At 36.3% G+C, this 15,249-nt stretch overlaps 1 protein-coding gene across 1 annotated transcript; it reads right to left on the minus strand.

The window, feature by feature from the left end:
- Nucleotides 1-7,465: 7,465 nt before the first annotated feature.
- On the minus strand, nt 7,466-14,327 carry LOC126911115 (piggyBac transposable element-derived protein 4-like). The gene has a single exon (XM_050696307.1). It carries the CDS (start codon nt 13,899-13,901, stop codon nt 12,390-12,392), a length of 1,512 nt encoding a protein of 503 aa, XP_050552264.1. The 5' UTR covers nt 13,902-14,327; the 3' UTR covers nt 7,466-12,389.
- Nucleotides 14,328-15,249: the final 922 nt, after the last annotated feature.

The following is a 15,249-nucleotide window of genomic DNA, read 5'->3' on the forward strand; positions in this document are numbered from 1 at the left end:
ATATTTTATCCAGCTATCTTTCATATTGGTCCACTTCTTCATCACCATTTGCCCTGAAAATAAATAATAATTATTAAATTCAAAATTTATAAAAACCCCCGACCTAAACTGAATCGACCCCGACCTAAAATGGGGTTTTAGTATTTGAACCTGAACCGTTTTGTTTTATATTTCAGGTATCTAGCAACAGGAGATACCTTTACTGACCTATACTACAGCTATAGAATTGGAATAAAAACCATAAGTTGCATCGTACGTGAAGTATGCCACTACATTTGGTTAGAACTGTATAAAGAATATATGAAAATGCCATCTAAAGAAGACTGGCTACACATTGCAAGCAAATTTCAAGAATCTTCCAACTTCCCGCTGTGCTTAGGAGCGGTCGATGGAAAACACATCAGACTTATTAAGCTAATTGATAGTGGCTCGATGTTTTTAAATTACAAAAATTTTTTTTTCTATAGTTTTGATGGCAGTAGTAGATAGCGATTACAACTTTACGTTGACGTTGGCGCCTACGGAAAGGAGTGTGATTCCAGTGTGTTTAAAGAGACCCCATTTTGGAAAAATTTAACAAACAACGGATTAAATCTACCCGATGCAACACGTTTGCCTGGAATTGACTACGATTTGCCATATGTGTTCGTTGCGGACGAAGCCTTTGCTTTGCATTATCACTTGCTTCGTCCATTTGGTGGTCATCAGCTTGATCAATTAAAACGTACATTTAACTACAGACTCACCAGAGCGCGAAGATTTGTTGAATGTGCGTTTGGCATTTTATCCAATAAATGGCGAATTTTTCACCGGCCAATGAATGTGTCCATCGATTTGGCAGTTGATATTGTGAAAACATGTTGTGTTTTGCAAAATTTTATACATAAGCAGGAAAACTTTCAGTTTCACAATGCGAGTGAAAATGAGTCCACCCTTGATTCAGAATCGGAACTAATCCAGTTACCTATCACGAATGCAGTTCGCGGAAGTTTGGCGGCTAATGAAGTTCGCAACAGATTTGCACAATATTTTGTATCTAACGAAGGTCGCCTCTCCTATCAAAACAACTATGCATAAGTAAAAAGTTAAAATATCTGTAACTTACCAAACTTGTTTTTCTCATCACCACTTAAATCTTCAAATGTGGGCTGGAAATGAATAAATATTTCTTTCCAGGAATCATATTTAAGCCGCTTATTTTTATAATCGTCGATGGTCTTATCCCATATTACAGGCCTTTCTTGAATCAACGTAATTAATAATTCTTGATTTATGTTCATTTTATAATAAAATCGCGAAACAGCGTATATAAGCGGTCACGAATCCGTGCGTACGTCCGGCACCGTCGACACACCCCGATAGACTGCCATACAACACTGGTGAAAATCACGCCGTGCGTAGACGCGGCGCGCCGAGGGCAGTCACGGCGCACGCGGCCGCGGCGCCGTGCCTTGGCGCCACCGTGCATGTCGACAAGCTCATATAGTGATCCATACCACACTGACGACCGTGCCTACACGCGGCGAATTAACCGTAGATTTTCACGGCGAGAAACCGTGTAATGGAAAAGAGGCCTTACTGTGTTTGTTTGTTTTAAAACAATCGAATAATTATTTTAAGAGCGTCCACTTATGTCAAGCAAGAAGATGATTGTGTTCTGTTTCGTCAAAAATTAAAAACAGATAGATCCCGGGGAATCCCCGACCATAGAAAAACACATTGTTTCTGTATGTTTGGGAAGTCGGGGATTCCCGAGAAATTAAACCGATTGAACACAACGTTCTAGTGCTGCCAACTTACAATTTTTACCTAAATTTTGGGAAAATTACAAGTAAGTAGGCTGGGTCGGCGAAAAAAGACAAGAAACTATATAATATTTTTTGTCGTTAAGTTAAATGACTGTTACCATGTATTAAAAAAAATAACTCTAATAGTAAACCTCTGCTTTAATATGGGAAATTATCGATAGGTGTAGTTAAATACGGAAAAACTCGAATTATTGTTATGCTATAAAATAATATGCTGTTCTGTTTTACCATAATATTTTTCATGTTGAGTTTCCTTTCAATTCATGCTGACAGTGAGGCAACTTGAAAACAAAAAAAAACCCTCACGGTTCTTGTCTTTTTTTGACCTAGTGGGCCTTGCTCAATGAGCGAGGGAACAATAAGGGGGTGCCTGTGGAAAATTATAAAAAATCAGATAGAGGCGCCGGACGAAAATGGGCGCCGCGGCCTGCGGCGCCCCTTTTGATCCGGCGCCCCTGGGCGGTCGCCCAACCGCGCCCTACCCTAACGCCGGTACTGCCAGTAGCCGCTTGCATTCCAACTATTTGCATGACCCTGTTTTCAAGGTCAGTCAAACATAATTTTTTGGAGTGCAGGCCCACCACCAGTGCCATTAGCTGCCCTGCTAATTTTGACACACTTCTTTTTACAATTATTTTTGTAATCGCTCCAAACCTTAGCAAAATGAAAAAAAAGAAAAATGATGCAGAAGTTTCCAAGCAAAAACAGGAAATGTAACACAAACATATAGGTGCAAAGCGTGTAATAATAAAAATGTACGAGTAAACATACTTTTCTCCACTTTTCCTCAGACCTAGGTTCTCCTGAGCCTTCACTATTTAATTTTGAGGTGAGCTCCTTCCACTTGGCCTGGATGTAACTGCGACCCCGGGGGCCGCCCGAGGGTTTAGACAAATCTCCATTGCTGACATTAAAAATTGAAACACATTAAATTATTCTCCAGTACAAAAAAGGATCTAGTCAAACAAACATTTTGAATTTTTTTATTATTAATTTACTTACCTTTCCATGAATTCCACCATTATCTCATATTGGAGTTGACTTGTCCTCATTTTATACTTTGTTTTAAAGTTTTAAATGTAACAAACAATATTTGCAAACAATCAACCGGCAAATGTCGGCGGGAATGTCAAATACGACGTTCGGAAATCATAAAGAATTTTATAAATTTATGAAACTAAGTACTTAATTTTTTCATAGATAATGTCATGTTATATTTCTTTTAACTCGCTTTAAGAACTTTTTACACATAATATTTATTTCCTAAATATTATGTCATAAAACGTGTAGACAAAGGTGGAAATATATTTTAAATTTAATTTAGTTTTCAGACGAAATCTTTATGTTCAACAAGTCATTCAAATCGTTCACTTGGCTGCTTCTCTAGTTTACATTAGCATGACGTCACTATTGAATTCGATTCGAGCTCTCGATAGTCGAAAGAATAGGCTTCGTGCTGCCACACTCCGTTAACGTCTCATGACGTATCGTCGTCTCGATACATTTACATTACGAATGCGATAGTTATTCGTGCTTGGCACTCTGTACTCTGTGAACAAGTCAGTAACGTGCCCTGAGAAGCCCAATCATACGTTCAACTATATTTCTTGCATGAACATGCAAATCAGTGTAATATGCTTCGGGTGTGTCAGGTGCAGCATCCAATATAGGTCATCATAGTCTTTCTTAGCGGGTATCCAGAATTACCTAATAAAAATTTATAGGTTAATAGTATGTTGTTTGAGAAATATATTTATTGTTTGCGGTTTGAAGTTTTGTTCTGCTGCGGGTGGCTACGACACGCAGCTGCTCGCAGCTCGGACTCGTGGTGTACACTGGCGGGCGGCGGGCGGTCTCGGAACCCGGCTCGCTGACATGGCGGGCGCGCAGCTGTGTGCGGCACGCAGCCGCTCACAGCTAGGATTCATGGCGCACCAACGAATACTATACTCCTCTACGAGGAGAAGAATTGTCACTGCCTACGAAAAAAAATATCCCGTCAAATTTAGTTCCTGCGAAGTAGGGGCAGAGGGCACTAATCTCGAATGTGTTCAACTGGCGGGAAATTAGAAAAATCTACCAATTGAAATGGCGGGAAATTTAAAAATCTATCATTTCGTTTGTGGCGGGAAATTTAAAAGGATAAGCCAGGTTGACTAGATCCCTTTACTGTTTACTATTAATTTTGAATATTTTGTCTCAAGCAACACAGATATTTCCAACGCGTGTAAAAAACTTCGAAATTGCTCAAAACAAAATATTGCTATAATAAAGGTCCTTTGGGTCAGTTGGGTTTAATAAAACAATGACATTTAAGAATTGTTTAAAATTTTTATTTTCTTTGCAAGACGTTTTTCAGAATAATCACTGGCGAATCCTCTGTTCACCAAAACACAAAATCTTTTTATCAAAATGATTGCAGTTGATTGCTCAATCATATTTATATTGGCCGACAAATGCTCTGGACATGTTTTTAAAAAATCAAAATTGACCTTTTGTCTTATTACCTTCAAACAATTATTTTTAATATTTTCTGAATGAGGTTTTTTTCTAGATACTCATTAATAATCTCGGCACATTTTTCTACACAAGCTATGAAGCTGTGGTTTGCATATTGAAGGCTATGCTTGCCGTCAACATATTCTTTAAATTCAGTAAACTGATGAATTTCAGTGGGCTTTTCGGCAAGCATAGCCACCTTACATTGTTCACAGTCTTTAGAATATTTTTTAAAAATAAAACCACAGACATACGCGCAGGCTTGTGTTTCCGCCGAGGTCTCTATTTCGTCATCGCAAACACTAATTTCATGTCCAGAAACATTGCTGCCAGGATTAGGCTCTATGTCATCAATTTTAACAGTTGTTTTGGTCTTGGAAAAGAGATATTTAAAATTCTCCAGTAACTCGGCATCATCTTCCTCGCAATTTCGATTGCTCTGCACGATATTCCGCAAATTGGTTACAATACTAGTCTTTAGGCCGGCAATAAATTGAGAGACTGTGGGATTGTCGTTTGAGCCGCAGTTTGCTCTAATGCAACCGAAGCAATTTTCCAGAGGATCTTGATTGATCCTCCTTGTAGCTATTGCATGGATATTATGCTTTCTGTTAAGGTTATCCCAAAGTCTCTCATAACCATTTAATAATTTGAGCCAGCCTGTTTGCGAGGGTGGTTTTCTTGTGCACCCTATGAACTCCATTTCATTTAAAATAATTTTTGATTTTTTAATCAAAACTGTGTGGGGACTTCTGGAAGTCCAATTAGTGCTAAATGGTTTTCCATGATTCCTATCGGAGGAATTTGCATTGAATAGGTCAAATAAATTATTAAAATGTTCAAGAAAACTTGCTGTAGCTATAGCTTCTGCAGGCATCTCATCTGTAACAATAGTATTATTCGATAAGAAATATGAAAGAGAGTACAGTGCGACATAAAAGAGATGAAATTAAAAAGTAGCAACATCGTCGTGTCGTCCTTTTCCAACCAACATATTGGTTGAAACGAGACGACACGACGATGTTGCTATTTTTTAATTTCATCTCTTTTATGTCGAGCTGTAGGTACTATTTGATCACAGCCAGATTTGCATTATTATTTTGTATTAACCATTTTTATTTAGTGTACGTAAAATTCCAGTTTGTTTGCAAGAAGAAAAATTAATATTTATTTAAATAAATAAATATACGGGACATCTCACACACGGTCTCTGATCCCAAACTAGGATACCCTGTACTATGGAAACCAGAGACTGATAAACATACTAAGTATTTAAGTCTTAAATAAATACATATACAATTATATTATTATTTATTTAACTTATTGCACTAGTTGTTCAAGGGCGGACTTAATGCCGTAGGCATTATCTACCAGTCTACCTTTAGGTTGAGTGGAGAAGTATACGGTAGGTGCAACTAACAACTAAAATTACATTTACCCCTTAATACCCTGTTATTATTTATCATTATCACCAACTGGAAACGATGGCAAGTTCTATTTCAGAAAAAACGAGTTTACTTACTAGTACTTGCTTTCGAATATATGCCCATTGCCACAGAGTGGCTAAATACTTGCACTGCCAGCTTGACCCGCATTTTCTCTTTTCCATTTGGTTGGATATGTCGTTTTGATAGTTTTGGAGCAAACACAAAATGAGGGTTTGAGTTGTCAATTTCAAAAAACTGCTCGATATGTTTCCAAGATGCGACACCTGAAAAATAAAATTGATTGATAATCAAAGTTGTGTTAGTGTCCCAGAGATTTACTCTTGTGATTAAGCAAATAAAGACTATCTCATCTTACTCCAAAGAAAATAAGAGAAAATGTGTGTGCTATAATAACATGATGAGCATGAGTGTTTACCCTGTGTCAGGCTGTAATATTTGTATTTATGTATATATATCAGTCTCTGGTGCCCATAGTACAGGCTCTGCCTAGTTTGGGATCAGGTGACCGTGTGTAAAAATGTCCCGTGTATTATTATTATAACAGTTAGAATTACCTGTTGCAGTTGTTGTAGTTGTAGTGGTAGATTGGACAGGGATGGGTAATTTTACGTCATACTTCATAAATAAATTCCTGAAGCATTTTAGGAGATGCGGAGGATCATGCAAAGCAACGATCTCATGGCCTTCAAACTCAAAGTAGGGGTGGTCTACACTGGATCCCAAGTTCTCTAGAGATCTTACATTGACCCCATCCATGTCACATACTGTTGCACAAATATTTAGCCCTGATTGCAGACATTCGTGCAGAACCTAAAAATTTATGTAGGTAATTGAAAATAAGCAATATAGTATTCCATATATCTATATTACAAATTTATAACAAAAAGAAATGTAAGCTTGGTGTAAATGATATGTGATTTGACGGGTCCAATTCAGTGTCAACTAACATTGTACAAAACACCCAATATTAACATAGATAAAAAGAAAAATATCTTTACCTCTTTAATGAGTACAGTTAATCTGTCTGCAGTGACATAATCGCCAGACAAATAAAAAGTTACTGGCTGCTTCTTCATTTGCCTTAACCATACAACCATAAAAACCAAAGTATGGGAGGCAAATACTTTGGATTTGCCTTGATGTCCGTGGTCCTGGTATCCTTCGATTTCATCTGATTTTGGGTTATAGTTAATATTTTTCATTATAGACATTTCATCAAATGTCAGGATACACAAATTATCAGCATCTGTATTTTTTTTGGTGAAATTCTTGATGTTTTCGAAAATCGTTTTATTTACTCCTGGTTTTAAAATGAATTGCCCTAGAAGCCTTCTCAATGTTGATGGGGCTGGCAAACAAAGTAGCCTGTTTAAAACCTTGTATGTTCGAGGAGATTTTTTATACAATTCTAAAGCCAAGAACTTTTGGTTTTCACTCCATCTCCTTCCTCGAAGCCTTCTTTGGCCATTTTGCAATTCTCCTTGAAGCAGCAATGCCATTGATGGACTGATTTTTAATTTCAAAAGTTTAGCGACATTTTCATTGTTATGAAGCATCTGTAGAATATTGATGTTTTTACTTCTTTTTAATTCACTTTTGAGCTGTCCAATTTTTTTCAACAAATATTTACATTTCTTGTAAATTTTGCTATCAGAAGATATGTTCTGTTTTTGCTTGGACTGTGATGTGACCTGAGATGTTCTCTTCTGTAAAAAAAAACGGGATAAGAAAAAATATACAATTATTACTTTGATATGGAATCACTATTTGTTCACATATTGAGTAATTTATTACTTAATACCTAATTCTAGGAAATCAATTGTCAAATAAATAACGAACCTTAGAAACTGAAGGCATACTTGTCTTTTTCTCCAAAATCCCTTTTTGTTCTAACTGAATAATTTGATCCTTATCCTAAAAATTTAATAGAAACAACGATTTGTGCCTCTGTCGTCCCACTATCTTGTCCCACATTCCAAAGAATTCCTCGTTCGTCCCACTTGAGTTTTAAAGTCACCACTCGTCCCACATTCCTGGCAAATTCAAAGTACAGTTGACAAAAAATATTGTAGGTATTATATCTTCCAATAAATTGAAATAATAGTATTTTTTAATAACATAAAGATATTAAATACTTCCAGTTCTAGGTATGCATCCGCGATGCATGTTTTTAATTTTAATAATTAAAAGATCTATTGCAATTTAGGAAAATCTTTATTATTTAGTATCACAATCAAATCCAAATCACAGTAGGTACTATTAATTACACCTATCAATATACACATTTGTATTTATCTTATAGAAGTACCACGTTAAGACAAATCACTACATAGTATAAAACAAAGTCGCTATTTTTGTCTGTCCCTCTGTCTGTCTGTACGCTTTTTAAAGATTTTAAAATTACGCAACGGATTTTGATGCGGTTTTTTGTAATAGGTAGAGTGATTCAAGAGGAAGGTTTTTATGTATAATAATATCCTATTTTGATAAATAAACATATTGATTTTTTCGAATTTTGCACCCGTGCGAAGCCGGGCCGGGTCGCTAGTATAAGTATATATGTATTACACATGTAATATTTATCTGAGATACTTCAACATAATTAGAACTACTTATTTAAAAAAACCTTTATTACGTGACTAATATCACAATCAAATCACAATCACAGTATTTTAATTAACCTCCTATTTATGAAAAAGTGGTATTTTAACAATTAAATTTCCAAAAAATCAACATTTGTATATAAGTAACAGTCAAATAATTATAGACCGTATACACATTTGTATTTACCTATATGTACCTTATAGAAGTACCACGTTATGTTTTTATGTTAATGTGGTATTTCAACATAAATTGAAATATTTATATTTAAAAATCTTTATTACGTAACTAATATCACAATCAAATTACAATCACAGTATTTTAATCAACCTACTATTTATGAGAAAGTAGTATTTTAACAATTAAATCTCCAAAAAATCAACATTTTTAAACTTATCATTAATATAGACACATTAATATCATTAATAAACAAAAGGGCTGATTTTTTCCAGGCAATGGCCCAGTGATATAGTGCCATTCAACATTGCCGTTACAGAATCAAATATATATTTGTCATGAGCTATATCATCAGCACGCCGAGGTTTACCTTGGCGAGCTAAAGAAAGAACAGCGTCGTTTTTGATCACATTCAAAAAGCTAATGATGTTTAGCTTTCCCGAATATGTTCTGTTTAATTTAGCGTTACTGCCTTCCACTGGGTTATTTGTTCTGTAGATATCCCCCCAAAAATCCCATTTGCCTCGATAATATTCGTTGTCAAGCCATGCCGATACAAAATAGTCATTGAATTTCTCAATATTGAGAGTTTTCGGACAATCCTCCATTATATATAGCCATCCATCGCATTTAAGTTCAGATGGTAGCAAAGCTAACGCTGTGCATAGAGCTATATGCTTTTTGAACATTCTCTTTTTATTTAACTTTTAACGCCTTTGCTCTCTTCCAAAGTGCTTGACTAAAATGGAAGTAACAGCCTTTGCATATTACATCCGGAAAGATGTTACGGATTGCGTTCATGGCTGCTTTCTCATAATCAGTTCTGAATGAAATCGGATGCCATTCTGGAAATTGCGATTTGATAAGAGCAAACGCAGTCTCATATGTGGACTCTTTTTTGTCCATTAATAAGATGTATATTAAGGGCACGACGTGAATTTTCTCACTTGTGCTGCCAAGGTCACCGTAAATCACATATAATTGTCTGAATGGTTTCACTACACACTTAAATGTACCATCTGCAAGGTAATGTTTCACGTGTTGATGAAGTCCTTTACTATTTACATCAGCGAAAGCTAATATCCTTGTTTTTCTGTACCCACAATCAAATAAAACAAAACTCATGTAACTTACTGGAATTTTTACTTCAAACGGCGTTTTAAATGTAGCTTTCTTTATTTGCTGGGCTTTGTTTCGAGCACTATACAAGCTGTTCTTAACATTCGATAATTCAGGTAATTTTTCTATCTTGTCAGTACCTTTGTCCAATAATTTTTTTATGCTTGAATTGAAGACAGAAGGAATCGATTTTCCTTCAGAAGATTTTGCTTCTTGCTTGCAGCGATGTATTTCTTCTTTGATGTCATTTCTTGCTATGCTGGGCGTACAAATGTCATGACGAAGAATTTTCGTCACATTATTATTTGAAGTCACCATTCCTCCATGACACCTTCTGTTCACACATCTCCAGACGATTGAGCTATTTTTGTTCTCTCGCTTTTTCGTATATTCGTAACCGGCATGTAAAATAATAGGCACACCTCTTTGTGATTCAATAAAGGTTATCTCTTGGGATGTAGAAGCCTGACTGCAGCCAGTCTGAAGATCAGCTCGGGATGATGAAGCCACTGGCTCCATGTTTCAGGATGAAGAAGCCACGGCTTTATATCTGATCACCTGCAATCATCCAGTGACATTGACAATTGACTTTTGACATTGGCATTAATAGCTCAACCAATCTGTCATATCAACACTATTGCCAGCTAAAGAAAAAAATCTATCATATTCTACTATCACGTTCTGTTTTACGCAAATTATATATAATGGAAGGTCAATTCCAAATACTATTCGATAAAATGAAGATCGAAATGCAACATCAAAATGCTGAATTGAAGGACTCGATTACAAAAAGTATCATGGACAAAATGGATGCCAAAATCACTTTTTTTCAAAATGGCGGATTTTTAGTGTGCCAGGTTCCATACAAAAATGTTCGAACCCCTTTCTAGTTAATGTGAAAAAGGCTTACTCATTTAAAAAAAAATACTAGACGATTTCGTGAAACAGGGCCATAGATAAAGAACTCCATGACAGGACCTAGGAAACAGGAAAAAAAATATTTTTCAAAATTTTATATGCGTCTCCTAAAAAGTAGCGATGTACTCTTTTTCACAGGAGGCACAGAGTTAAGTATGCATATAATAAAAGACCATAATCCTTAGACAGCAACTAATATAAAAGTAAATAATTACCACAATAGTGATATAAGTCAAATCATTTATCATGACTTCACAAATTATGAAAAAATCGACATAATTATAATTATTACTTACCCTTTAAAACTTCACAAATATTGAACCTCACTCTATGAATACACCACGCTTAATGTAAACACCTCATATTTAAAATTAGCAGATGCACTTTGTAACCGCATTTGCTCCGATTGCGCTGATAACGCAAAGCCACGCCATTGGTCAATTGATTAATACAAAGAAAACAGAGCGAGAGAGCAAGCTCTAATCCGGTCGCACAAAAATACCGAAGCTATAAACATTCAAAAACTTGTTCTAGGTTAATAATGAGGTTAATAATAAGGTTTGTACTTAGGGTCGGCTATGTGTACTTTATATTAATGTCTTCAATCTAAACCTAAAGTTTGATCAGAAAAAAATCTGTCATGGTGGCGTAACTTGTAATTTTATAATTTATATTATAGTGGAGTCTCGGATTGAATTAGTTCATCAAATTTTCCGCAACATGAGGTTATTTATCTTTCTGGTCAGTCAGGTTTTTAGGCTGACTGTACAATTAAATCAAATTTAACTCATATGAAGAAAATGTGGGACGAGCCAGGCATACGAATTGGGACGAGCGGGGAGTAAAATATTGAAAATTAAGTTTTGGGACGAGCGAGGCATAGAAATTTGGACAAGTGGGGATTTTTTTATGTGGGACGAGACTCTGTGGGACGACCGAGGCACAAATCGAAAAAAATACTGTAATCAGTAAATATTGAAATTTATTATGAGATCAACACAATCACATATACTTATAATTAAATGGCACTATCGCTACCAGTTATAAAACATAAGATCTTTTCAGAAATTAACAATACAACTATACTATAATCAGTCATAAATCGTGAAAAGGCATGAATTATCACAATGAGTCATAAAATCTAAATCACTTTATAAAAATAAACTAACTCAAAATAATTCTTCTCAAAAATTAACAATAAGTACCATAATTTCTAATCAGTCATAAATCGTTTTGAATTATCACAATCAGTTATCTTATATCTGAAAAACAAAGATGTTACTAATCAATATTCGCTAAATTCTTGTGGTATTCTTCGAAACAAGAGGGGCATAGAGGAGGTTTATCTATGCACCCTTTGCAACGATAGCTTCTCTCTTTTCTAATATTTTTTTTATTACAGACTTTGCACTTCAGGAAGGCAAACTTCTTTTTTGTTCCAGGTCTAGATGGTACTTGCTCCGGCCAGTGACCACTCATTATATTTTCGGATTCAGTGGCTTTCGTGGGCTGAAATGCAGTCGATGTACTGGGTCGAAATCGCCTGTTATCATAAATGCTGCTTGTATTGACGATGTTTATTCCTTTCAGATTGCGATCACCGATACCAATCATTATTTTGATCAATCCTTCACGGTAGTTTACGTAATGGTATGTGGAAGCATTGTTTTTCTTATATTTTTTGAAAAGGAAATATGCATTCCACACTCCAATATCCAAAAAGTGAAATAGCACTTTTTTATACCATCTAATGGTTTTCCGGGGACATGAGTAGTAGGATACCATTTGATCAGAACGATCGACTCCAGACATGTGTCTGTTATAAAGTTCCACTTCTGCCGGTTTCAACCTTGTCTTGCCAAATCGGTTCCGCACTTCCACTATCGAAAGATGCGATGTTAGTGGTAATCATTAGGACAGGCCGTTTATCCTTCCACTTTGACACATACACCTTGTTCTTGCGTACCCATATGTGCTCACCTGTTTTCAACTTCTTCTTTGTGATGTTTATAGGATTTCCTTTACGATCTGACCGCAAGGTGCCGGTGCAATGAGTTTTTAAATCTATCAATTTTTGTGAAAGATTTACAGAGTTATAATAATTGTCCATGAATAGATGATGCCCGCGTAATAAATATGGACGCATCAGTCTCATGACAACTTTTTCAGTCTTAGATTTAGACTCACCCATGTCCTGTTCAGTGGTTTCTTTACCAGAGTACATTTTTACATTTAATACATAGCCATCAGAAGTTGTGAGTTCTAAGAATTTTATCCCATAGCGGGCTTTTTTTGACTTGATGTATTGACGGAAGTGTAAACGACCCCGAAATAGAACTAACGACTCATCTAGAGATAGCTCTTCACCAGCGTTGTAAATTTTACGAAAGTTTACTGTCAACATATCAATGAACTTCACGATCTTATTTTCACCCTTTGCATCTAATTCTGATGCACAGATACATCGCAAAATTTGTTCATACCTGCGTCCAGATAATATGTAGCTAAAAATTGGGTGATAATATAATGGATTGGACAACGAAAACACATTTCTTTGTTTAGGACATCTAACGTGAGCTTGAAGAAGGGTAAGTCCTAGAAATTTCATCACTTCCTCGCAGTTGGTTTCACGGTATACAGTTTTGCGGCTATGTCTGGTATGGGGTCTACTAGTGTTACATAGAGCGTTTCCATAACTGTTGGTACAATTTACCAGATATTCTATAAAGTTTTGAGGGAATACGAGGTGAAAAATGTCGATTACACTATTCATCCCATCAACGTGAACGGTTATACCACATTGAGAATGATCAAAATTAAAATTGGGTATTTCAGTAACCGTCTGACACCAGGACTCCTCTATAACAGGCGTGTTTGACCTCCTAGTAGTTACATTGATAGGGTTTGGCTCAAAAGTAACATCTTGCGACACATTAGGATCTTGTTCGTCAACCATAGGCACACCTGTTATCAATGGGACAGGTTCTTGTATTAGATCTACAGATAAATCCAAAGTTTGTGCAACCTCAATGTTCTCACGCTGTTCTTCGGGTTCAGAACATGACGTTTGGTCATCATCATCACTAGACGAAGAAGATTCGGACTCACCAGAGGATATAGCAGCTTGTTTCTGTCGCCTGTGTTTTATTTGAGTGGTCTGAGTTTCGTCTTCAGAACTACTGAAATCTGTGGCTGTTGGTTGATAGTCCAAGTCCGATCCATATTCCCCATCATCAGCAAACGGTTCTTGACTTGACTCAGGAGTAGACGCCGCATCAAACAGGTCCTGGAGTAATTTTTGTTCGCGTTCATACGAGTCCCGAGACGACATACATCTGCAATTAATGTAACGTATGATTTTGATACAACTAAATAGGTTTCAAATATACATTAGCAATGTAAATAAGTCGCTTAGATGTGACACTAGGCTTGAATTAGTACTTTGCAAGCATAAAATAACATCAAAACGTAGAAAACAAACAATACTTGCCTTCTAAATAAATATTGCGCGCGAAAACATGCAGCGACACGTGCGCGCGCGCGTGCACGAGGTACTTTCTTTGAGTGAGCTTATCATGATGTATTGTGCGAGTACGACGATCTTATTTGTACCTTTGGTGACAGTTTGACATGCCGTGCCTTATGATAGTATGAAAAATCGACCGTCGTATGACGTACTGATTTTACGTAAATAAAAATGTGAACGTCGACCGACGTACTGTCATATTGCGTTTTAGGTCATGACGCCTAAGGGCGGTACTGTCCGTCAACGTGTTAATGATTTTTTTTTCTTGACGTTCTCAATCGTAGCATCTCTTTCTACCTTCCGTATAATTACTAATAAATTATTGTATGCTTGAAGCTTCAAATTTTTGTCTTTGTAATCGTTGCTTCTAATTTTCCAAAGACAATGGTTATTTCGGAAAGCTTCTATAAATTCGGTTAGCAGTTCATGCGAATAAGTTCGAAAATCACACATTTTGAGATTTTGAAATTGATTTTGAAATTTCTGAATCAAAGTTAACAAAAATTGCTATTTAAATAAGCGTTCACGGACTGGCGAAACAAAATGGCGGCTCGCGGCTCGCAGTGCTGCCACACGTACGATTTCAAACCGGTTGGATCGCCGACGAACTTACTCGGCGGTTTTAAAGTACGCGTACTTACAGTGACACACGAGCGAAAAAGGTCGTCGAGCCATAAGTACGCGAACTTACTCGCGTGTCTATCACCCCCTTTAGAAACACAAAAATACCACAAAATGTCCCTCACTACTGCCAGTAGGGCGTTAGTACGATCCTGTGGCATAAAATGCTAACACAGTCAATACCTGGAAAAAAGTATATTTAAACATGAGTTAAGGTACCTATTGAGTTTGAGCAGTAACTGTAACTGATTTGTTGACCATAAGACTGAGTCATAAAACATACCTTTGATTCAACTGATAAGTCTGTGGGTTTTTTAGGAGTTTTCATCAAAGGCCTCAAATCATCACACATAATGTGTATCCAGCACGTAGCTCCATACGACGCCGCTTTCTTGAAATATTAGCTTCCGTATTGTCGGATTCTAAAAATTCGAATAATGCGTATTCCATTTTCTGTCTTGTGTGTGAAGAAAGAACTACAGTAAAACCCGTTTAAGACGATTTCACAGGGACTTAACCAAAAACGCGTCTT

This window comes from Spodoptera frugiperda, chromosome 10 (assembly GCF_023101765.2).
Source record: "Spodoptera frugiperda isolate SF20-4 chromosome 10, AGI-APGP_CSIRO_Sfru_2.0, whole genome shotgun sequence".
Classification (NCBI taxonomy): Eukaryota; Metazoa; Arthropoda; class Insecta; order Lepidoptera; family Noctuidae; genus Spodoptera; species Spodoptera frugiperda.

Bases quoted from the DNA above. Each gene is read 5' to 3' on its own strand.
- LOC126911115 (XM_050696307.1), bottom strand. From the start codon at position 13,901: ATGTCGTCTCGGGACTCGTATGAACGCGAACAAAAATTACTCCAGGAC.